The sequence below is a fragment of the Cololabis saira genome, chromosome 14 (genome assembly GCF_033807715.1).
Source record: "Cololabis saira isolate AMF1-May2022 chromosome 14, fColSai1.1, whole genome shotgun sequence".
NCBI classification, from domain to species: Eukaryota; Metazoa; Chordata; class Actinopteri; order Beloniformes; family Belonidae; genus Cololabis; species Cololabis saira.
This window is the reverse complement of record NC_084600.1, coordinates 31647819-31673567: the sequence shown is the minus strand read 5'-3', so window position 1 is coordinate 31673567 and position 25749 is coordinate 31647819. Positions and strand designations below refer to the sequence as shown.

The window sequence follows — 25749 nt, the reverse complement described above, 5'->3', positions numbered from 1 at the left end:
AATGTTGAAAGATACTTTGAGTGATGAAACCAAACTCAGATGCACCTCTAAACAGGAGCTCAGGGACTGCAAAGACATGATTGCAGATTTGCAACAGTCCATCAGAAAGAGCAGAGAGGTGAAGTCCAGATATGCAGATAACACGTCATCTTCCGCTGAAATGAAAACCTTGACAATGGAGTTACAATAAGCGAAGCATCGTGTGTTTGAACTCACCCCCCAATTATTATTATTATTATTACAATTATTATTATTATTATATTATTATAATATTACTTTCTATCATTTTTTTGGCATATTAAGGTGTCATTACTGTAATCTAATGTTACTACTAATCTAAGGTGTGTAGATTGACCACCATGCACGAAATAAATAAATATTAAAAAAATTAAAAAAATCTAGCCGTAATCCACGACGATATTTAAAGAAATATATCAGAAATAATAACTTAGTTCCTAATAAGTTCGGCAGGAGGGTCCCCCCTTATGAGCCTGGTCCTGCTCAAGGTTTCTTCCCTCCTAAAGGGGAGTTTTTCCTTGCCCCTGTGTGGCTTAAAGAGCATATTGCAGGTTGGAGACCCCTGTGAATCAATGTGTAGGAAAATAATGTAGGAACTGAATTTTCATTGAAATACGCATAAATATATACTACAGTGACCTCCGGAGTTGTTTTTGTGAGAGTATTTTACTTCCGCATCTGAAAAAGCTGAACCGGAAGTGACGTAGCACCAGGGAGTGCGGTGAATTCAACAATAGGAAAAATAATGGATCTTAATGTTAGTTGTGACACTGAAGAGGTTGTGAATGTGTATTCACACCAATATGACGGGCCACAGCCTTATAATTATGAACCCGTTAGGGCCCCCACGTTCTTTTGATTGACAGCTGAAACTCGCTTTTTAAAAGGCTGATTTATGGGTCCGCGTTACACCAACGCAGACCCTACGGCGTAGGTTACGCGGCGACGCACAGAACGCTGCGTGCGCCGCGTACCCTACACCGTAGGCTTCGCCGTCGATTTTACGCGGAACCATAAATCCGCCTTTATTCACTGCAGCACCCGCCCGTGCTCCTGAAAGAAACTCTGAAACTCCTTAAAAATGGGTGAGTACTTGTAATCTGTCTACATTTGTACTTTCTAAACAGAAATCAGGCTTATTATCTTCTCTTTTTTCTGATTAAATGCATCCAAAATAGCCGGGTATTTTTAAAACCGAATATTTCGCCCCCCCCCCCCCCCCCCCCCCCCGTTTATAAAATAATTTGTATCCACATTACATCGTTGTTAAAAAAAAAAAAAACTTCCACACTTAACCGAAGATCAGCGTTTTCGACCACATTCATAAGCATTCCAAACCTGCTTTTCTCCCACTAGGGGAGTTTTTACCTGCCATTGTTTATGTAATAATTGCTCGGGGGTTTATGTTCTGGGTCTCTGGAAAGCGTCCACAGACAACATCTGTTGTATTAGACGCTATATAAATAAAATTGAATTGAAATTGAATTGAATGAATGACTCAGTAAAATGTCTGTTCAGTTCATCGTGTGACCGGTAGGAGGGGCTGTGGAGTCGTTTTAGGAACCGCCTTATGACGTTTCTGTTACATTTATTTTGAAATTTGGAACCAGGAAGTGTTGGTCCTATTGATAGGATCTGTGCTTTTATGTTGAAGGCGAGATGAGGAAGTGTTGGTTTCATTGTTTGGGCTGTGCGTCCATTGACTGGTGCTGGTCCGGCCGCTCAGCCTCCGCCGGCCGGCCGTCGCCATGGTGCAGATGATGGAGTCGCAGTGCGAGTACTTCATGTATTTCCCGGCGGTGCCGATCACGGATCTGTCCGACCCGGCGCGCTACCGCAGCCTCCCCCGCCGCAGTCACCTGTACCTGGGCGAGACCGTCCGCTTCCTGCTGGTGCTGCGCTGCAGGGACTCCGGCGGGACTCCGACCGAGCAGGGCCCCGGTGAGGACGCGGGGAGGGCGGGGAGGGAGCGGGGGCCGGGCCGGGGGGGGGACCGGGCTCTGGAGCGGATCATTCCCATTCACACTTTCACCTGCTGTTTGTTGACGGAGGGGGGTGTTGGCTGGGGTGCCGGTGTTATTCAGTATTACGAAAACAAAAACGCATTTGAGAGGGGAAAAAATGAGCATATGTGGGGTCAAATTTCAATAGAATACATTAATAACTTTAAAAGCTCAAATAGCTGAAAAACAAAGAAACAGCCTATTTAGATTTTTTTTTAATAGCTGACTGAATTATTTATTTTTTTAGCCCTGTCTGATCACATACGGAAGAGTATTAGAGCCAGGCAGGAGAAAAATAAAAATAATATTTTTGAGGAGGAAGATTTTTTTTTTTTATTGTGCATTTCGAGAAAAAAGTTGAAATGTCGAGATTAATGTGGAAATGTTGATTAATGTTGAAGTACAATTTCGAGAAAAAAGTCGAAATGTATTTCAACTTTATTCTCGAAATTCCGACTTTATTCACGAAATTACGACTTTATATACGAAATTTCGACTTTATTCTTGAAATTGTTTTTCAACATTAATGTCGACATTTCGACTTTTTTCTAGAAATTGTATTTCAACATTAATCTCGACATTTTGATTTTTTTCTCGAAGTGCACAATAAAAAAAAAAATCTTCCCCTATATCTTTTCTAAAAAAAAAATTCTCCTGTAGACCACAAGCCCAGCCACACTTATTTCCCCCCATTTAGAACAATTTCCATTGGTTCAATACATGCCAAGTCAATCATAGCTGGACATGCAGGAGCCACTATTCAAAACAACCAATAGGACTCCAGAATTGCTAAGAACACCTTAGATCAGGGGTCTCCAACCCTGGTCCTGGAGAGCACCTATCACGCATGTTCTTTCCCTGCTTCAGCACACCATGATACAAGGAGCTGTGTCAACAACAGAAGTGTCCAGACCTTGATGACAAGCTAATGACGACCATTGATTAGAATCAGGTGTGTTCATGCAGGGAGACACCTAAAACATGCTGGATAGGTGCTCTCCAGGACTAGGGTTGGAGACCCCTTCCTTAGATCAACACGTTTTTACTGCACAACCAACAACAAGGGGAGTGGTAGCCATAGTGGCTACAGAGGGGGACTGGAGGACCCAGGTTCAAACCCCTGGATTGCAACCGAGGTCAACCACTTTGGGCCCCTGAGCAAGGCCCTTAACCCTTACTGCTCCCCGGGCGCCGTGCCATTGCATGGCAGACCACTGCTCCTAGATTGACTAGAGATGGGTTAAATGCAGAGACTAAAATTTCCCCATTGTGCGATTACTAAGGGAAGAATTCATTCATTCATCATTCATTCAATCTCTCACTAGCTCTCACTTTACCCATTTGAGATGTATTTTCTGTTTCATATTTTTTTTTATTGATGCAAAAGTAACAAAGGCACTTACATATGGTACATACATGGTTGTATGCAACAGAGAATTTAAATTTACATACTTTTTAAGAACAAATAACGATAACACAAAACAAGACTAGATAAACAATACAATAAAATAGACATAGTCTGTATGAAATAATTAACTGGGCACATAAACACAAGGATAGACAAAAAGTAAAGATCTTATAAAAAAAAAACCCCAAGTAAAAAAAAAAAAATAAATAAATAAAAAGGGTGTGGGGCGGGGGGTTACGTTGTCGCAAAAAAGTCCATAAACGGTTGCCATTTATTATAGAATTTGTTCAAGTTTCCCCTTCTTGAGTATCTAATTTTCTCTACTTTTAAAAATGACCTCGTTAATCCACTGTGTACTGGAAGGAGCTGTCGTGGATTTCCAGTTAAGAAGGCGGTGGCGTTTAGCAATCACGGAGGTGAAAGCTATTACTTCCAATTCTTTAGTAGAGTATCGGGTATACTCCTCAGGAAGACCAATTTGGGATGTATTTTGTTGATTTTAGTCTGTTGGTGACCAGATCAGCAGTTACGTGTGACAGGCTGAGCAACAGCTACTCCTTGTTTCAGCTCCTTCGGCCCTCACTTCGGATGACATTTGTTTAGCTACATCTGAAATGGGACACATTTGATCAGAAAGCATGTAAGGTGACATTCAATGTTATCACAGGGTAGCATGGACTAAGCAGGATCAGAAACCAATATGGACCAAGACTGTTCAGGGCTGACCAAAAACTCTCCTAATTCAGATCATCAGCTGTTAGTGCAGCTTTACTTTAAATTATTTGTCTACATGCTCGTATACAAACATTTTCATAAATGGTGGATAAAAGCAGAAGAAAAACCAGCTCTAACTTCTTAAAATTAAGGACTAAAGTCGGATGAAAACAGAGTCATGGTGGAGTTAAACAATAGCTGCAACACTTGTAATAACTGACACAAAACAAGAGTAAAAGTCTGAAAGTGTCCAAATGAGGTCTAAAATACCAGTCCATTAAAACAAAAGAGTAACCGTTGAAGAATAACGGTTTAAATGAGTTAGAAAATGTAAAAAAGTTGGATTGTCTGCCGTTGCATGCTTGAGTTCTTAGCCATTTTTTAAATTACGTTGTTTATTTTTGTTTGTGTTCTGCAATGGTTTAAGTTCCTGTTGCTCCTCCTCCTGCAGGGGGTGCTGATGGAGCCACAGCGGGTTTTGGGACAGAATCTGCCAGTAGCCGTGCATGGAGGGAGCTGGCTGGCTCTCTGTGCGCTGTGGCCAGTGTGAGTCCAGGTGAGAGCGGTCGTCATCGAGGAAACCACCACCAGCACCACGACTACCAGGGCAGCGGCGACGAGGGCAACGAGGACGGCGAGGACGACTATATCGCTGCAGCTGAAGCAGCAATTGCAGCCCTCGGCAGCAGGGTGGACTCTCGGTGTCGCAGCTTCAGGGACTGCAAACCGCTGCTCATCCACAATTCATCTGGGTCGGCACTGAGGGAGTTCCGCAGGGCACCTGTTCAGGTAGAGTACCACTGATGTCCAGCGCTTGTGAGAGAATAGTCAATGTCCTTGTGAGGATGACATGTCTATGAATGTCTCTGCAACTGTTGCAAGGGTGAAAATGAAAACTATGCAGCTCTTCATGGTCTGCAGAATTCGGTCAGTTGATTTTAATGACCTAAAAGATGTTTAAAAGTTAGTACCCCCTCTTTTAAAAGGAGCTTGAGGCCGGATTGTGGCAAGATTTATGAAAAAAATCCGTATACATTTTAAGTTTTCTAGTAATAATGTCAGATGAAGCGTTCCAAACCCAAAAGAATGAGCCCTCTAGTGTATCTCTCCTTTGCCTTGAACAGGCTGTGTGCTGCAAAATGTGCTGCAATTCGGTCCCGAATTTCCCGCGCTGGGCTGCGGATGTGACGTCACATGACGCTGCATGCACGTTCTCCCCGTTCTCCTGTGCCGGCTTCACTGTTGGCTGCAGTACCCCCGACGGCCGTCATGGTGAAGGGTGGCGCTAGAGAGTCTAATTTCTTAAAAGGAGCCTCAAGCTCCTTTAATCGTATAGTGAACAACAACATATTTTTTCATGCCATTATATCTAACAAAAACAAATTTAAAAAGCAAAAACTTACCAAAGTTACAGAAGAAGACTGAACCAGGACTGACTGGCATCCTCCGCCACCATCGGAGCCAACTCACCACCAGGTGGGGATCAGTTGACAGCTCTGCTCCTCTCTTCAACCGAGTGTCCAAGACATGTGGCCGCAAATCCAATGACACAACTACTATTGCAACAACACATCATCAGTGGGGTCAAACTAACCTGTCTCACGACAGTCTAATCCCAGCTCACGTTCCCTATTACAACTACGATCATTGATTTGCGACCAAAGGTGTCCTGGTGCCAAGTGCACATTTGGACTTGGCACAATGCACAGGTACCAAGCCAGGGGGCAATAAGCTTGCGCTCCCCAAGTCCCCAATTCTCACCTTGTGCATCTCCAGAGTGGAACAGAGTCCAACCCCTCTTTGGGAGAGTGGTAGTGGAGCCCGAGCCATGCATCAAGGTGAGTCAAACTATATTTAACTGGAACTTCTCAACCTTGTGCACCAGCTCAGGCTCCTTCTCCATCATAGAGCCACCTTCTGCATGTTAGGATCAAACTGCTAGGGACCCTGCCTTCGGCCACTACCCAGCTCTAAAACTGAAATATCACATGGTCATAAGTATTCAGACCCTTTGCCCAGTATTGAGTAGAAGCACCTTTTATACCGAGTAAAGCCATGAGTCTTCTTCGGAATGATGAAATGACTTTTTCACACCCGGATTTGGGGATCTTTACCAGTTCTGTCAGGTTGGATGGTGAATGTTGGTGGACAGCCATTTTCAAATCTCTCCAGAGTTGCTCAATTAGGTTTAGGTCAGGGCTCTGGCTGGGCCAGTCAAGAATGGTCACAGAGTTGTTCCAAAGCCACTCCTTTGTTATTTTAGCTGCTTAGGGTCATTGTCTTGTTGGAAACCGGCCCAGTCTGAGGTCCTGAGCACCCTGGAAGAAGTTTCCTGCCCGGATATCTCTGTACTTTGCTGCATTCATCTTTCCTTCAATTGCAACCAGTCAAACCTGTCCCTGCAGCTGAAAAACACCCCATACCATGATGCTGCCACCACCATGTTTCACTGTTGGCATTGTATTGGGCAGGTGATGAGCAGTGCCTGCTTTTCTCCACACATACCGCTTAGAATTAACGCCAAAAAGTTCAATCTTGGTCTCATCAGACCAGATAATCTTATTTCTCATAGTCTGGGCAAACTTTATGCAGGCTTTCCACTGAGGAAAGGCTTCCATCGGGCCGCTCTGCCATAAAACCCCAATGGTGGAGGGCTGCAGTGATAGTTGACCTTGTGGAACCTTCTCCCATCTCCCTACTGCATCTCTGGAGCTCAGCCACAGTGATCTTTGGGTTTCTTCTTTACCTCTCTCACCAAGGCTCTTCTCCGACAATTGCTCAGTTTGTCTGGTCGGCCAGGTCTAGGAAGAGTTCTAGTCATCTCAAACTTCTTCCATTTAAGGATTATGGAGGCCACTGTGCTCTTAGGAACCTTGAGTGCTGCAGAGATTCTTTTGTAACCTTGGCCAGGTCTGTGCCTTGCCGCAGTTCTGTCTCTACGCTCCATGAGCTGTTCCTTCGACCTCCTGATTCTCATTTGTCCTGACATGCACTGTGAGCTGTAAGGTCTTATATAAACAGGTGTGTGCCTTTCCTAATCAAGTCCAATTAGTTTAATTAAACGCACCTGGAGACACACTTCCCCATTTGTTTGAATGAGAAGGTGTGTGTGTGTGTGTGTGTGTGTGTGTGTGTGTGTGTGTGTGTGTGTGTGTGTGTGTGTGTGTGTGTGTGTGTGTGTGTGTGTGTGTGTGTGTGTGTGTGTGTGTGTGTGTGTGTGTGTGTGTGTGTGTGTGTGTGTGTGTGTGTGTGTGTGTGTGTGTGTTGTATTGTATTTTCTGGACTATAAGCCGCACCTGCATATAAGCCGCATACGCTCTATTTTTTTTTAAATAATTTAAAAAAGATATGCAAGCCGCAGATATTTATGTTGTTAGATTAGGTATTTACTACACGTACAGAAGGATTTTGAACTGTAAATGATGTACATGTATGTACCTAAATAGTTCCTTGCCTAACAGTGTCTTTTAACACGGCATCAAGTAGTGTATTCTTCTTTGCATTTATTTTGTCTTAGTTTTGATTCTAATTCCAGTTAGAGCACCCCGAGCGGTGGAAGAAAAATCCACAGAATAGCTGCACCTTTATATAAGCCGCACGGTTCAAAACCTATGAAAAAAGTAGCGGTTTATAGTCCAGAAAATACGGTATATATATCTTCTTTGTACCTTCTCGTGATTTGCTGCCCAAATCCCCATTGCAGTGGTCAGAAGTGGTTTTGCCACATACAATGGCTCCGGGTAAAATTATTTACAACTGATGCTGGAGAAATAAAGATTATGGATTTTGTTCCTTAGATTTTGATTTTCAGTACATATGTTGTGACCACAAAACGGTCTCTCTAAAGTCTAAACCACTAGATGAGCACCTCAAAGCTAACATGCTAAATCAAAATAGAGCACATGATCTTGCAGGCTAACAGAAAGCTGGCTATCAGAAGTGAGATGAAACATCATAGTAATGAGATAGCTAGCTCCTTGCTAGCTGGCCTCTTAAACTGTCAATGAACTGGCAGAACTGGTGATTTTCTGGCTAGCTAGCTACTATACCAAACCATTCTGTGGTAATTAGTTAATCCTTAATCCCACAGATCAAATATACTGACCCGAGTGAAGATGGAGAGATTATACAAAATTACGTTTTTGAAGTATATGTCAGTTATTCGCTGTAGGCAACTGTAAGCAATTTTAACGGAGCATTTTTGAACTTGGACGAGTCCCTGGACTGCAACCGTGTGGATAAATCCTCCACAGATCAAACTGAAGCAGCAGCCGTTCAGACGGCCATGGTGCTGATTTCCTCTCTCTTTGTGTCTGTGTCAGTCTCCTCTGGACGAGCCGGTGGTTCTGACAGATGAGGTCATCTTCCCGCTCACCGTCTCTCTGGACAAGCTGCCCGTCAGCACCCTGAAAGTCAAGGTCCGTCTCATGTTTACACTCGTTAGTTTTTGAATTGTGAGTAAATGATGTTTAATATAGTAACATATGATATAAAATACTGTTATTGTGACCCACGTATCAAGATATCCAACATCTCCTGACGTACTTGATGATTCCCATCCTTAGTTCGCTCTCAGGTCGTATGCCTTGGTTGGAGAAGGTGCTTTATTTAGTGAACTGTTAATGTAGTCAAACCATCACAAGGAAACGGAGTGCTCTTGAGCAGGAAATCTTGTTGGAGCTTCACACAGAAAGTTTTCTGCTGGTCTTTTCATATTGAAATATCAGTAACTTGATTAGAGGTGTCACCCAGCTCACTGTGACTCTTGTCCCTAATATCAGCAAAGACCAGCTAAACTAACTTTGGACTCGTCTCAGTCTCTTGTGACCACTGAGTAACTACCCAAGAGACCACGCAAGAGGCAGTTTCAGAGTCGGTAAATCCACTTACATTTGGGGGGCATGTAGGAGGGACCTGCTGAGATAAAAATCAGAAAAGCTTCTTTCTGTGGTTTTAAACATTTGAAAGCTTGTATATTGGAGCTCTAACTCACACTGTGCGTATTGTTGGGTGCCGCCCAACCACGATTCCTCCTGATTCCCCTGCTGGTCGACATTATTTCAGTGTCTGTTGAGGTTCAGCACGAATGCTGCTTCTACAATCCTAACAGTAAATTAAGTTCTTGTTTGTTTAAGTAAAGCGTGTTGAATCTCCAAGAACCAGCAGGTGCCAGCGACCGGGAATCGTACTGCTCACTAGCCAAACCATCGGCCCTCAGGAGTCAGTGGTGTGATGGCCCAGAAGGGTCCGAGGTCAGTGCAGCGTATTTGGACAGTCATTTTATTCTGGTGTGCAGGTGATGGTTACCGTCTGGAAGAAGGAGGCGGAGAAAGTGGAGGTGCAGGAGCTCGGATACCTGAGTGTCCTTCAGCAACGAGAGCCCACACACACCTTCCGACATGACCTCAACACCTTCAAAGCTCAAGGTACGAAACCCTTCATGAGCTACGTTTTCATCAGCAGGTAAAACCTGAAGGGCTGGATCTGTACGAGGGTCGATCCCACCTCAGTCCTTTCAGCTGGCAGGTCTTCATTTATGGTGACGGATCCTGCAGGAACCACCAATCACCTAAAGCCGGGAATACACTGTGCGATTATCGGCTCGTTTTGAGCCGATTTTCCAGTCGTGCGACTTTTTTTTGATCGGGCCCGATTTTGACCCAATCGTTGCTCGTGCCTCGTGCAGTGTACGTGGGGTAACGACGAGAGATTAACACCTCACGACGAGCTCCCGATCACAAATCGTGAGGTCGTAAGAAAATCAAGCATGTTTGAAATCCTGGTCGCTCCTCGTGAAGGAATCACAGTTGAAGCAGCTACGACCCGATTTGCCTCATCCTTTCACAGAGAGCATGCGCAATCTCTGATGTCACCTCAAAAACTATTATTTGTAGTTTAAGTGTTGCAAATTCACATTACAAATAATGTTTTAATAGCAAAAAAAGACCGCATTTCCACGTACGGTGCGGGTCGCCACGTACCCTGCGCCGAAGGCTCTGCGTTGGTGTAACGCGGAACCATAAATCAGCCTTCAGTGTGTGCGCTGTCTGCTGTAGGCCGTCAGGTCACCCACCTTTTCGTTTCATCTCGTTCCCACCTCCTGCGTGTAAATTCTTTTCACTTTAAAAAAAAGAGCTATTTATGTTAAGCATAGGATAAAAGTTTGAACTCGGATTTTTCTGAAGTATTTTCAAGATCGTTATTTTAATAGCGGGACTATTTCCAGCGGCGCCTGTGTCGAGGAGCGCTTCGGACGCGTCACGTGATCGCGCTGGACCAATAACAGCGGCCCCTGATGTAAACAAACCTGACGTCATACAATGTTGGCGCAACCTCATCTTCCCAAATATGTAAAAAAATACAATATAATGAGCCGAAAAGTGCACAAAAATGACTAAAACAGTGTTATATGATGCCACAATGAAGATGAATTATAAACTAAAGTGAAATAATAAAAATCGCCCATAATGTGATTTCGTTTTTATCATTGTGCTGTACTGTTCGGAACAACTCTTTTTTTCTCTTCTCATTTTGCTGGGACGTCGGGTTCCTCCGCGAGACACAACTTTTGCGGTATGCGTTCATTGTTATGTCTAAAAATGATGCGCAGTGCACACCCAATCAGAAACGGTACAGATATTTTATTATATATTATATTTCCAGTACACAGAGGTCCGACGGGAGGATTATGATCGTATAGTGTGAGCAGACGGGTCGCGTCCGAGCATCGGCTCGTACAGTGTGAGAACATAAATCGTGGGCTGTGAACTTTTGAACTCCGCGATCTAGTCGTGCAGTGTGAGATGGGGCAGTCTCATACGATTCAAAATATTGCACAGTGTATGCCTGGCTTAACATGTGGTTCCTCTACTGCAGTGGTCCCCAACCCCCGGGCTGCGGCCCAGTACCGGGCCGCGGGTCATTCGGTACCGGGCCGCACAGAGAGAAAAAATAATTTCTGTATCATCCCCGACTGATGATGGATGACTCTCAAACTGATGGTTCACAATGTTTTTATTCTTTGGATGTAAATACACTGCAAACACACCGTAAGAGCTATAAAGGAATAAAATAAAATAAAATAGTTAGTCTTTCTACATTCATATAAGTTTCATTTAACTTAAATACAGAACGACGCAGCTGCTCTGTCGGCTACCGTTAACCGCAATACACGAGTAACCATGGCAACCAAACTCAAGCTGGACATAAATACGGCATAAAATTTGCAAAGAAAATAAATCCTTATCAGCAGGTGCTTTTTGTGTCAGTTGGCCACCACTTTAGCATTCCTGACACTCGTTTAGTCTTTCAGACACACTTTCTACTGCCGTTAAACTTTTACCCTTAAAGTCCGAAGCGCCGGATGTTTACAAGGTCTCGGCGAGACGCCATCAAAATAAAAGCACTAAATATCGGTCTCCTTAATATATAACAAATAAAATAAAATCCTGGCTTTGAATAATTTAAATAATTTTCGAAAATGACGTTTTATTATTATTATTATTATAGAGAAAATCCCACAGTTTTAAATGCCGATCTTGTCATTTTATTTAGTTTCAGCTACACCTTTAGATTGGGCCATGAAAATATTGTCAGACATTAAACCGGTCCGCGGTACAGAAAGGTTGGGGACCACTGCTCTACTGGATCCAGACCTGCGGTTCCTCTACTGACCACTAGGGTCTGGTTTTTTCAAATACGTGCCGTTTCCACTACATTTTTTTTTTCCCCGATATTTGGTCTTGCATAAATCTAGAGGTGATGGAAATGCAACCACGGTTACACCTGTAGTACCGGCTATAGACACAGGGAGCCGCGTGCCTACACGAACATCAATCTGTTGTCTGTCTTTGGAATGAAGCCGAATAAAACTGGAGTGAAATTGGTTTTGTAGCATAAATATTTCAGATATTTATACTCAGTTTGACACAAGACTAAGAAAAAAAACATCCCAGGATTTCAAAGCTGGAGCACCGGCAGAAAACACAAACCACAACAAGTGATTTTCAGCTGAGAGGTGACAGTACCAAGCGATGACATGTTACTTTCTCAAACATAAATCTTACTAAGCTGCAGTCATAAAAATGGTGTTGGAGAGGCGGCTCCTGACGGAGGCCAGCCCTGGTTGCAAATGTGAATAGTGTTGTTTGGTTTGTCCAATGTCCACGTAAAACCTGAACTAAAACCCCGAGTCCAGAGAGGCTGATGAGGAGACGTGGAGGGTGTAGAGCTGGAGCAGGAAGAAGGAAGAATAATCCATCAGTCCTTCAGTCATCGAGGTCCAGTGGGATGCTGGAACATCAGGAACACAGTATCGTGTGTACAGAGACACGTGTCCAGGCACAGCCACACGTCGGGTGTCCGTTAGTTTTTAATATGCGTCGTACTATGCGAGTTGAAGCTCAACTGTTGGGATGGAGCGTCTCTGCACCTGGATGTTCAACAAAAGTTTGGACTCCGGTTCCTCTTTATTCTGCAACTGTCAGATGAGACAAACTTGACTCATTCTGTTATTTTACAAACCTTCGTCTGCTCTCGTCCATAGTGAGCACCACGTTGACCGTTCTGCCGCCTCCAACCGTCCGCTGCAAGCAGATGACCGTCGCTGGGAGACACCTCACCGTCCTGAAAGGTACGGCGCATTCGTCCGTCGCTGTGACCGGCTGCACCGCAAATGTCACGTGACGGAGAGAGCAGTCAATTGTTTCACACACCAGGAAACTGATGATCGACTAGTTCACACTCTGAATCTGTGCTTTCCTTCATTCCATAAACTTAATTTATCCCCAGTTCAAGGCAAATCATCATCAACGACACAGAAAAACAAACCAGGGCTTTATCACAGAGGTGAAACGAAGGCAACAGCATAGAAGGCAAAAAGCATCTCTTAAAATGATCTGAGAGGATGAAAAAACTCTCAAATAAGTTTTCTAAGATCCAGTGAGATTCAAAAGATGCCAACAGCTTTAACTCTCACTGGATCAATAAAACATTAAAATCGGTCTCCTAACAGCCAAAACACGCTTTGAAAAACTGTAATTTATTTTATTTTATCAGTGACTGGAGCCAGCGAACTTTAGCCAGAGCCAGTTAAATTAAAGTAAATTAAACTTAAAGGGCCAGGTAACTTGCCTGAGTGGCACTGAAGGCGTGTTTGTTGATAACGGCGTCGTACCAGCAGTTGTAATCGGTTTGTTGTTCAGATAAAAGTTTGAACTGCTAAAACACAACTTCCTGTTCGGTCTTCTCTCAGTGCTGAACGAGTCTTCCCAGGAGGAGCTGAGCATCCGTGATGTTCGAATTTTACCAAACCTCAACGCCTCGTACCTTCCCATGATGCCCGACGGCTCCGTGCTGCTGGTGGACAACGTGTGGTGAGTACTCGTGTGCTCTAACCCGCCTCGTGTCATGTGACTCGTAGCTGCAGTCATTTCTCCGGACACACAGCAGCTACAAGCTTCCACTGCTCTAAATTAAAACCTGCCTGTTGTACAAAAACACTCGCTGGTGGAGTAGCTGCTGGTTTTTTGTCGTTGTAACGCCACTCAGAGCCAGGGTTTCCAGGCGAGACATGTAGGATCATCGTACCAGAGACATACAATTATCGTATTTTGAAGGAAATTATGGTTAGACAACTGAAATGACGGGTCTATTGATGCGCTATAGCAGTGGTTTCCAAACTTTTAACTGGGGGTTTTTTTTTGGTTTTATAAGAAAATTTTAGCCACAAATTGTTGTGATTCAAAGTTGGTCGGCCCTCGGGGGGCCTTTGCCTGGTCTGTCGGTTGGCAAGCTGTGCCTCTGATTATTATGATTTCTTAGGGCCCGATTTACTAAGATCCTAAATAAAGAGTACTAAATTGCGTGTGCACTGAAAAAGTTTGCGCGTGCTGTTTGCGTGTGGTTTGCGGGTGATCAACTAAGATTGCGTGCGCAATTGATAACAGGTGCAAACCTCAGTATTTAAATGAGGTGTTGCGTGTCTTAAGGTTTGCGAGCGCAGATCTGCGCCATGGAGAGTGGATGGAAAGCACAGTCACAAGTCACAAGCGCAAAATGAAATTTGACGAGTTGGAGTTAGAGATATTAGTGGAAGAGGCAAATAAACACATTCATGAACTACAGCAAAGAAATTTAAACATTACCAAAAGAAACGCAATATCGGAGAAAACCTGCGATAGAATAAATGCAGTTGGTAACACAAAAAACGGAAAAACGTCTGGTTTTTCATATTTCAATTTTAGGCACAGATCAAAAATACGAAATAGAAAAACGGGCCACAGGACTGAATTTGATTTTAATATTTAATTGGTCGGGTTTGCGTGACCCGACGGTGCTCGGCATGATCTGAGGAGAAAAAGACAATCAGACACAGAGCTGGAGAGCGCTTTGATTCAATCTATTTATGAGTTAAGTTTTTATTCAGATGTCCACAGTATATTGCAAATATTATATATTATATAGCAAACACTGACTGTAAATGTGTGACAGACGGGACCATCATATGGCCGTCGATTTAACGCAGAACCATAATTCAGGCGGAGCTGCAGTCTCTGCGCTGATCCTGACACAGCGGGTCGGAGCGGATTTGGTCATGATGTTTAACCTGTGTTGTGTGATTAATAAGCACGGGTTTTAATTAAATGTAATTTACGAAGGATGATTTCACGTTCAATAAGATAATTAATCAATAAAATACAAAGTTTTGGCACAAAGGCTTGGCCTGCTTGTGGGCGAGTGGAGGGGGGCACAATAAGAGAAGGTGGCAAGATATAAGGCAAAGAACTAAAGAAAAAGTGGCCTTTAATAAAACTTGTGCAACCATTTTTAAAATAGCATGCAGCAGAATAAAGACTCTCTCTCTGCGTATTCTTTGATTTTGGATGTCGCCTCCTTGCCACAATAACAGCAGCAGCAGATTAGCACCTTCCTTTCGAACGTATTAAATACAGACGCAATCACAATACGCGCAATTACTTTCAGGCTTGGTAAATCTCATTGCACGTGGTAAATGGAGCAATTTGCATCTTCCCCTCCCAGTATTTAGCGCTCTCTGGCGGGTACGCCCCATATTGATTATTCATCAGGGCAAAAGTACTAACTGAATTGCGTGTGCAATTTAGCGCATTTCAGAGACGCAATCCTCTTTGCACGCTGTTAGTAGATCAGCTGGCACTTTGGTTTGCGGGTGCTGTCAAGTTTGCACAGGTTTTTACACACGCAAACCTTTAGTAAATCGGGCCCTTAGTGGTCAAATTATTGTATATTTGGTCTTTTTGGGGATTATTGATCGTACATCGTACTGAGGGCAAAATTATTGCACAAATACGATAGTTATCGTACACATGGCAACACTGCTCAGAGCTAAGGTTGCTTGAAGTTCCTCGACCGGCCGCTAGAGTGAATCAATCCCCACTGAGCTCCGTGTTATAATATCTAACTTTGAGCAGAAATAAACATGTTTACAGTCCGATTGGAAAAACCGTTTGGTCTCAGTTGTTTGAGTTCACATCCGTAACGACTCTTAGGGTGGTGAATGTTTATGTACCACGCCAGGAGAGTCTATTTAAAGCAATAAATGTATTTCTAATATGATTGATTGACAGTTGACTTAGCCGACTGCCGTTATCACGTCCTCATCAGTTATCGTCACGCTACCGCGCTTCATGAAGCACCCACCCGTCTGTACGAACCCAGCACCAACTAAATGCAACAGTCATGTTTGATTTGGCCATCAAGTCAGCATATTTAACGGTGTATCCATTGTAAAGGTCTGCTGACAGCTGTGCAGATATCTCAGCGCGGTTCGGCTGATTGACATGCAGGTGGCGCATTCCCGCCAGCGTGCTGAGTAACATGGCTCCGCCCCGTAGGAAGAAAAACCTGCTCAAGACCGGTCTTCAGAAACGAGTCACGTGACCAATCTTTGTTCCTGTCCCACCAGCCACCAGTCGGGCGAGGTCAGCATGGCGTCCTTCTGCCGCGTGGACAGCCAGGCCTGTCGCCTTCCCAGCATGCTCGGCGCCTTGGAGGAGCACGATTTCCTGTTCCAGCTGCACCTTGACGACATGGCGCAGGATGACTCCAATGAGGTTTGTGAGACTCTGCAGCGTGTAATATTTCAAATTAGTTTTAAATCCTCTGGTTTTAGTAAAACGAGCTCATCAAAACCAGACCGTCTTGATAAAACCAAGCAGCATAACATCTTCCTGATGATAACAGTCGATACTTTCACTGTTCGGGTTCCAGGGACTGGAGGTTCCTCTAGTCGCTGTGCTGCAGTGGTCGACTCCCAAGATGCCCTTCACCAACTGTATCTACACCCACTACAGGTAAAGGCTGTTTAAACCAATTTAAACCAGACCACAATCTTTTTCCACACATTACTTGTCTTGTAATGGTTAGTCAGTGTGGGGTTCATATCACATGACTGGGGAGCAGAAATAACACCATCTGACAGCGACTCCTGCTGGGCTTCCCTTCCACCCGGTGACATTCACCCGGACCCTGCCAGGCTGGCCTGGTACAAAAAACAGTTTTGTTCTCAACAGCTAGAGTTCATAACATCTGTGGAGGCGTACGGCGTTCAGGGAACGCTGGGAACGCAGATAGAGCCCGAGTCATTGGTGCAGATTGCAGCTAGCCACACCCTTCCAGCTAGCAGCGTATTGTGACAGTACATCTGGCAGAGCGTCTATTATTAGACAAACTAAGCTATAATGGCAACTTTGTGGCAACTAAGGTAAGGAGGATATTTTTCAATGAACCTCCAGACCTGTTCTTTCCATCCATTTGTCCATTTTTGGATTAACCAGGCTCGGTGGGGTCATCTCCTGCCAAGATGGTTCCCCCAAGAGTCAGAACAATGGGCTGCGGAAACGCGCTATAGAAAACAGACAGACATACACATTCACTTGGAAATTTTCTCATGAAATGGATCTGATACTTCTCCCATTCACTGGAATTTCCAGGGGTACAGATCATACCAAACCAATCACAAGCACGGATTCATACAGGAGCATCCACTCAAAACAACAAAGATGCTGCTGATATCAACTTAAACTAGTGGTGAAGCTTGCTATGTTGATTTGGGTATTTATTTAATGGGTGATTTGCTTTGATTTTTTTTAAGGATGAAGGTAACATATAGACTGCATCTTTAGTTTAAAAATCTTTTTTATTTCTTGAGGAATTTTTGTTATCCCCATGGAGGCAATTTGTTTTACTGGCAGTCTTTCTCTTACTTCTTACTTTTATTTCATTAATTTAATTAATCTTTTTGAGGGTAGGCAAATAATACGCTTTGCTTCAGCCTACCCCTTTTTCGGTCTAGATGTTATTTGTGTATTTGTATATTGAAAACTTTTTTGTAATGTTTTCTTTGAACAGTGTATTCGTTTTCTTGTTGTCATTTTTATTCTTTGTTTTTTTTTTTTTGTGTCAGGACCGAAAATAAACTAAACTAAACTGAAAAATCAACTTTACTGTAAAAACCAACAACAGTCAGCAACGCCCCTAACCATGGCTGACATTTTGGATGCTAAAAGAATCAGGATGGCTGACCAGGCTACCAAACATCCAGTTTGTGACATCACAGCCTTTCTGTCCAGTTGTTACATATGGTCTCTGGCTGAGCCGCTGTCCCCTCTTCCCTCAGGCTGCCCAGCATCCGCCTGGACCGGCCACGGTTCGTCATGACCGCCAGCTGCCCCAGCACGGTCAGAGTGAAGGAGCACTTCAAGGTGAAATATGTTCTGCTCAACAACCTGCAAGACTTCCTGGCTGTCCGGCTCGTCTGGACTCCTGAGGGTCACAGTACGTTTGGATTTTCCTTTAGATCCTACACTTTCAGTAAATGTTACACCTGACGTTTTTCACCTGTGTGCAGAGGTTAGTACTCTCTTTAGTACTTTGATTACATCCAACCAGTGTCTCACATGGTTGCGGAGAAATCCAGGTATTTTGTTCTTTACAGTTCATTTGGGCCTTTGGACCTTGATTTGTTTATTTTTCATCATTCTGATGTCCCATGACCTAGTTTCAGCCAATCTTCAGCTGTCAGACAGATGTCTTCACATTTGGTTGTAGAAGACTCTGTTCTACAGAGAAGTTCATGGTCCACTCAGTGAGTGACGGGTGTCCAGGTCCAGACCATCATCCCTCCACCACCGTGCTGGACAGCAGGTCTGAGTTCCTGCTGGTTTTCTCCAAACATGGTTCTGGACATGAAGACCAAACATTTCCACGTTGTGGTCTCATCTGTCCAGAGGACGTTGTTCCAGATGTCTGCTGGTTTGTTCAGAGACAGTTTTTTGTGAAGCTCAGACTTGCTTCCATGTTCTTGGTAGACAGAATGTGAACATTCTGTCTTGGACTTAAACATCCAACATGCTCAGTGAGGCCTGGAGGCTCTGAGATGGAGATCTTGAGTTTTTTATTCATCCCTGAGTATTACCCGGTCTGATCCTGGGGTAACTTTGCTGGGTTTATCCACTCCGGAGAATATTGATAACTGCCTTGGATATTTTACACTTATGTGTCTAACTGCAGAATGCTGAACTTGAGTATTTGGGGGAGGGTTTTATAATCTTTTCCAGGCTGATCTGCAGCAACAGTTGCTTCTCTAAGGCCATTGCTGATGTCTTTCCCCCTTTGGATGAATTTGGTTGAATGCTCTGAATTTTCCAGACCACCAGACTGCCATATCGTCAGCTTTTCTAGAGGTCTGCAAGCCTGCTGATGATCAGTTGATTGAGTCATGATGATTCGCTGCTCCTGGTCGCAGCCAGTAAAGGGGTACTTAGTATTGCCCATATGGGATTTTTATGTTTATGTTTTACATTTTTGTTTAAATGGCACAGTGAGAAATTAGGTTATTTTGTCCTTCATATGAGGTTGTATTTGTGAAATCCTGATGATGATGATGCTCTTCTTTTATTACATTATGAGGTTTCTCCAGATAAACCACAGGAAGAATGGAGGGGGTACTAAGTCCAGCACACAACTGTGTCCTTAAAGCCTAAAATGTCAGGATTTGTGTGTCCAGGTCGCGTTCAGAGCGAGGACGCTGCGCTGGCAGCAGTGGTCTGTCACACTCCGCTCAGTAACCTCGGTCACTGCCGCAGAGGAAGCACCCTGTCCTTCAGCGTTGCCTTCCAGATCCTCAAACCGGGCCTGTACGAGGTACGTGGAGCCAGTGGTGTGTGTCAGCCAGGTGTCTGCAGCTTCCCGGGTTTCCACACCAGCAACCCTCTTTGACCCGTTTCCTGTTCTCTTCTCCAGCTGAGTCAGCACATGAAGTTGAAGCTCCAGTTCACGGCTTCGGTTTCCAACCCTCCGCCGGACGCCCGGCCGCTCTCTCGTAACAACTTTACTCTCTTTGTTCACCAGTAACCATGTACTAAATCTACTTGGACTGTTGTTTTGGTGGCGTTGTGAAGTCGCTTTTACGCTTAGAGGTGGGGTTATTGATAGCATAGCTCTTTCTGACCTCGTAGCAGGTCCACGGGGTTCATAAGAGCCTTTTACTGGCTTTCAGAGGTTCAAAAAGTGTAAAAAAAAATTAAAATAGATTTCAGACTGTCAAAATGGCTTCCTGCCTCTGAAAGGATTAACTGCATCTGTAGATTAGTCCTCCGCTTCACTTAAAAAAGAAACGTTCTCTAATTGTCTGCTGTCCGGACAATGCGACTGGCGGCAACGTGCCAGACTGGTATAAGAAGGTAACCAATAACTGTAGAGTGAGCGGGGAGCAGAGGGGGTCTGACGAACAGGGTGTTCACAGCAACATACAGAAAATATAAGATTTAGGCTCTAGACCAGGGGTCGGCAACCCAAAATGTTGAAAGAGCCATATTGGACCAAAAATACAAAAAACAAATATGTCTGGAGCCACAAAAAATGAAAAGTCTTGTATAAGCCTTAGAATGAAGGCAACACACTGCATGTTTCTATATTAGTTAGAACTGGGCGAATATTTTTTTTTTCATTGTGCACTTCGAGAAAAAAGTCGAAATGTTGAGAAAAAAGTCAAAATGTCGAGATTAATGTTGAATTACAATCTTGAGAAAAAAGTCAAAATGTTGAGAAAAAAGTCGAAATGTTGAGAAAAAAGTTGAAATGTCGAGAAAAAAGTCAAAATGTTGAGAAAAAAGTCGAAATTTCGAGAAAAAAGTCAAAATGTCGAGATTAATGTTGAAGTACAATCTTGAGAAAAAAGTCAAAATGTCGAGAAAAAAGTCGAAATGTTGAGAAAAAAGTTGAAATGTCGAGAAAATAGTCGAAATGTCAAGAAAAGTCGAAATGTTGAGAAAAATGTCGAGATTAAAAAGGAAAGGAAAAAGGAAGAAAAAAAGAGAAATAAAAAGAAGAAAAAAGAAGAAGAAAAAGAGAAAAAAAGAGAAAAAAAAATAAAAAAGGAAAAAAAAGAAAAAAGAAGAAGAAAAGGAAAAAAAAGGTCAAATATTTTTGAAAAAGCTCCAGGGAGCCACTAGGGCGGCACTAAAGAGCCGCATGCGGCTCTGGAGCCGCGGGTTGCCGACCCCTGCTCTAGACTGAGGCAGTTGTGATGAGAATAAAACGTCCGTTGTGGTGCTGATTGGTTTGATCAGGCATCAATGCTGCAGATTGTGAGGCCTTAAAGGGGTCCAGTAGTTTCGTATCTGGTTTCTCGTTTCTGTTAACGAAGGCCTGAAACTGACGCTATGAAAACTCTTCCCCTCTCAGGTAAAAACAGCCCGTCCAGCCCAGCAGTCCGAGACCTGCTGGACCGACACCAGGCCAGTCTGGGTCGATCCCAGTCCTTCTCGCACCAGCAGCCGTCTCGGTCGCACATCATGAGGTAACACACGGCTGCGAGTCCTGAGTGACGGGGGCAACTTCTACCTCACTTATACACGTGTGTGTGTGTGTGTGCGTGTGTGTGTGTGTGTGTGTGTCAGGACGGGCAGCGCCATGGAGCGGCGAGCCATCACCCCTCCCGTCGGATCTCCGGTTGGGCGACCGCTCTACTTGCCGCCGCAGGACAAGTCACTGCTGTCGTTGGACAAGATCGCCAAGAGGGAATGTAAAGTCCTGGTGGTGGATCCTGGCAGCTAGGAAGCAAGGATGCAAGGAGAGGAAAGGATAAGGACAAGGAAGCAGAGAGAACAGAAAACAGGTGATGGAGCTGGGTCCATGTTTGGGATCAGCTGTGCTGATCTGAACACTAACAGTCAAAGCTGAACAGCTGTGGCTCATGAAGAGCATGAACCGCTGGAAGGACTTCAAGTCTGCAGCTGAAGTAAGTACCTTCTCTTTCAATCCTGAGGTTTTTAGTGTGTTGAAACGATAAAAATGATCCGATTGTAGCTGGTCTGGAGCATTCAGGTGTCTTTCAACTCAATGCCGAGAGGGAACGACTTCGGCAAAGGTTTTAGAGAATTATTACAAATGTTGCTGCGCATCTGTCTGGAAAATGTTATAACTGAGAATGTTAGGAGTTAAAGTCCATGACAAATATCCCAGTATATGTGCATATATATAATATTAAGACCTGCTACAATCAGATGATTTTAATTATGTTTTTACACAAATAAAAAAACAGGATTGAAGGATGGGTAACTAACTGTCTCACTCAACGGTAATATTTAATGTATTAATGTATCTGAAGACTGGCTTACAGGTCCTGACTACTTCGGATAGTTATCCAGTATTTAGCTGTTTGGAGGACCACGTTGTTTGTGGCTAATTTCAAGGGAATTAAAGTCACCTGTCTGGACATCAGGTAGGAATTTGTCTGTGAATCTGCTGAGAGACTTAAGTTTTACAGTTTATCAGTGCGAAGCTTGGAGTTCCAGTTGTGAATTTCTCCAACGATTACCACCAAGCTGCACGGGATTTTCCTTTAACTTATTGGGAGGAAACTTTCCAGAAATGGTCTGGAAAACCCACTCTGTGAAAAAGTTTTACCTCATTGTTTCTGTATTATTTAAAAGTGCGTTTATTTCACTATCAGTATCTTTAAATTCAGCTCTGAGAATGAAAAAGAACAGGTTTAATCCAACACTCTGGTCTGGACTGAAATAACTTAAATAACTCCTCAAATCTCAATGTGTGCTTTGTGTAAGCCAGAGGATTGTTGTAATCACTGTTCTTATCTTGTAAAGTTGCCATGAAAAACTTTTCTATTTAAAGGTCCCATATTCAACTTTTCTTGACTTTCTAAGGTTTAAAATGGACTTAAAGTGTCACATTAACCAGTTTCAGAGTTTCATACACCGCAGAGTAAGACGAATTTACTTTAAATTAGTTTCATTAAGAAAGACAACTTGAGATCTACTACTAGCTACCTAGTAGTAAAATAAAAATGCAGTAAAATAATCTCTGTTGTCCATCCTTTCTGAATACCTGGAATCAGTATTACAAGTGTCCTACAAATGTTGTTTCAAGTTTCTGTTCTGTTCCTTTTGTTGTAAACTCCCAAAAAAAACAGCTGAGAGTTCAGGATCTTCAGTGTTTGTCTGTGGAGCTACAGATGTCCGAGTTCTGGTCCCTGTGGAACTGATACCCAACAGCCATCAGCTCATCTGTGTTTGAAGGGCGGGGCTCACCAACGGATCAGCTGACTCTGTTACCATGACAACTTAACTAGCAATTGCGTCTCTGACTGGTTTAGGTAACGAGTAAGAGTAGAGTGAGCGGGGAGCAGTGGGAGAGGAACAGCAAACTGAGCGCAGAGAAAACACAAGACATGAGCGCAAGAGATCCAGAGACTTTTTTATAAAAGGAAAACGACTGTTGTGTTTTTTGAACAATATGCTTAGGGATACAAACAGCAGAATATGGGACCCTTAAATGTTAATATTTGATGTATCTTGCTCTGTACATAATTTTTACGCCCATATTTAGCCCAACGTTGACAAAAACGTAGTTCTGTATAATTTGATGTCTTGTACAGGTTTTTATTTCACGGAAAACTAAAAAGACGAAGACTCATCCTGCACTCAGGGACGTTCTCAAACTGTATCTAACTGAATGCTTTCTGATACCGACTGGTGGGCAGGGCTGAAGCAGACCACTGGCTCTGACCAATCAGAGCAAACTGCTTTTTGGGAGGGGCTTGGAGTCTTTGGCTTCTGTATAGGCAGTAAGCATGCAAATATCCCTCTATTGGCTTTTTCACGGGAGCTTTGAAGGTAGTTTTTGAGCCAGCAGAAACCTATCAGCCTTTTCACTTGTCATTTTGTTTTTAAGTCAGAATTTGAACCCGCCGCCTCCAACCCCCCACTGAGTGTTTACACGAGGACGAGTCCTGGTTCTGATTGTTTTTGGGATATGACGTTTACTTGAATACAGAAATGTGGTTATTGGCCTCTATGTTTGCAGGATCTCCTTTTTGATTACAGCACGCTATTTGTGAAATATTTTACAGAGGAATAAACAGTTCCGAAAAGGTTTATGGAACGTTCTTGTAGCTTCAATTTTAATTTAAGCTTAAATCAATGTTATTGTGGTTGTCAATGTGAAACCGAGAAAACTGTCATCTTTTCTGGATAGTAAGCATATTTAGGCCAAATCTGGGTTACTTATCCCAGCCAGAATGTCCATGTGGGCCCCATCTGGATTAAAAACAGGCTGTTATGGTATTGGTGAATTACATAAATCCCATCATGGTTTCAGTATTGTGGGCCCCAAATGGGGTGTCTTTATGAGCCAATTATGCTCATATAGAATACAAGTTGGCTAAATGGAAAGAGGCAATTGATGTGGGTCCTATGAAGGGACCATGGGCTTCATAGGAAGCAGAGTTGGGTCTCACCTAAAAACCAGGTAGATCTCACAGAGAGTCCATGTGGACAAACAGGTAGAACCAGCGTGGATCCTGTAAACAAACCCATGTGGGACTCGTATATCACACACATGTAAATGCTGCCTGCGATGGCTAATTTACGACCCAGTAAGTGGTAACTAGTGGGCCGATTGTGGCACAAACTGGGCCACACGTGGATTATCTCATTCGCTGAATGGGATAATCCGGATATTCCGACTTCCAGAAGCAGGCGGCTCATCTATGCCAGGCTAGGTAGAGTTCTTAGCAGCTAGCTTTTATACGGCTTGGAAAATCTTATGTTCACTTTTTTCATCTTGAACTGCTGTATTATTTACATACTACAAAGCTCAGACTTAGGTGTTACTTTTATGTAAGTTTTTTTTTTTTTGTTTTTAAATGTTAGAATCAATACTAGACTGAATGAGCTTTACGTCTTGTAACTCATGAGGTAGCAATAATTATAGTAGTATAATTAGGGTATAAATGATGAGACAAAAGTAAAAATGTGAGATTTAAGTGATACTTTTACATCTGGAAGTAACATTTACACGTATAAACACAAAAAAAAGAATAATTTCGTTGATGATGCAATCAGAACCAGGAAACTCAGTTAAGCAAATGCTCGGTCAAGACGTCACCGCTTATGTCGACCATCGTCGGGTCCAAACTCCTCAAGACTGTCACCGAACATTCCTGCTGATGCAGCTTCATAGAGATGCCAGTGACTTTTAAAATCATTTCACTTCCAGGAAATCTTCCTGTCCCGCTATTTCATCGTCACGGGCCGTAACGCTGCTGTATTATTTGTTTCTGTTTTGGATATTTGGGTCTCCAGATTTTGGGAAAATATAAAAGAAAAAGAAACAAACAAAATAAACTGCATGATAGAATGTTTCATCATTAAAATGATTTTCAGTGTCACAAGTTTCATGTTTTGTGGCTTTCATGGGAAATATTTCACTTCTGACAGCACATCTTTACACAACACAATGTTAATAATCTTGTCAATCTTGCTCTGTATCTACGAATTCAACTGGTGAACTGATTTTGAATGCAAATACAGCGTGAGAGTAGAAGTTACAGAAGTTACTCATCCATCCATGAACTTCTGCCCAACCTCAGAAGCCCGGATCACCCTGTTTCCAAGGAAACCTCTAGATGGAATACTGAAGCTTTCCCAAGCCAGCCAGGACATACAATCTGCCTTGCATGTTCTAGCTATATCCGCTCCAAGCTGGACCTCCAGGTATCTGATTTCAAATACCCACGACACTTCGTGTGGTTCCTGTCAATGCTGAGGTGCTGTGACTCCACTGACTGTTAATCAAAAAACAGGACTAAAGACATTTCAAATACACTTGTATGGACAAGTCCAAAGCATATTGTCCCTGGCATCGGTTACCACAGTCCAACCCTAGAGACCCAGCCAGAGGAGGGACTTGTCCACAAGCGTCTGGCCACTGGACCTTAAGTGCCGACAAGCTAACTGCAGTGTTAAACCAAACCAGGAGGGCAGGATGCAAAACAGACCTCCAAGTTAAAATCTTATTTATAGTCTGGAACAAACAGTTTTGGCTCCATAGTCACATTTCACATCCACCACAACTTTACAGGTCCTGAATTGTATTGTACTTTATCAAATACAATTATAAAAACAACTAATTTATTTATAATTAACGGTGTGGGCTTTTGATTGACAACTGGCACAGCCAATGGTTAGCTGTTGTCACTTTTGCTACTAAACTTAGCGCTGAGCTGTGAATAAAGATCTAACGACATAAGCATTAATATTATAA

The 25749-nt window shown here is 43.2% G+C and overlaps 1 protein-coding gene across 1 annotated transcript; it reads left to right on the top strand.

Moving 5' to 3' along the window:
- The first annotated feature begins 1700 nt into the window (after window positions 1–1700).
- Window positions 1701–24932, top strand: trappc14 (trafficking protein particle complex subunit 14). Its single transcript, XM_061740404.1, has 13 exons — window positions 1701–1959; window positions 4595–4932; window positions 8466–8561; window positions 9440–9569; window positions 12689–12775; window positions 13397–13517; window positions 16088–16235; window positions 16393–16475; window positions 17801–17958; window positions 19190–19326; window positions 19426–19504; window positions 20869–20983; window positions 21084–24932. The coding sequence occupies exons 1-13, from the start codon at window positions 1767–1769 to the stop codon at window positions 21238–21240; spliced, it is 1842 nt and encodes a 613-aa protein (XP_061596388.1). The 5' UTR covers window positions 1701–1766; the 3' UTR covers window positions 21241–24932.
- The last annotated feature ends 817 nt before the right edge of the window (window positions 24933–25749 follow it).

Bases quoted from the DNA above. Each gene is read 5' to 3' on its own strand.
- trappc14 (XM_061740404.1), top strand. From the start codon at position 1,767: ATGGTGCAGATGATGGAGTCGCAGTGCGAGTACTTCATGTATTTCCCG. The intron at 4,933-8,465 runs GTAGAGTACCAC...TGTCTGTGTCAG, and splicing joins TCCGCAGGGCACCTGTTCAG to TCTCCTCTGGACGAGCCGGT. The intron at 20,984-21,083 runs GTAACACACGGC...TGTGTGTGTCAG, and splicing joins TCTCGGTCGCACATCATGAG to GACGGGCAGCGCCATGGAGC.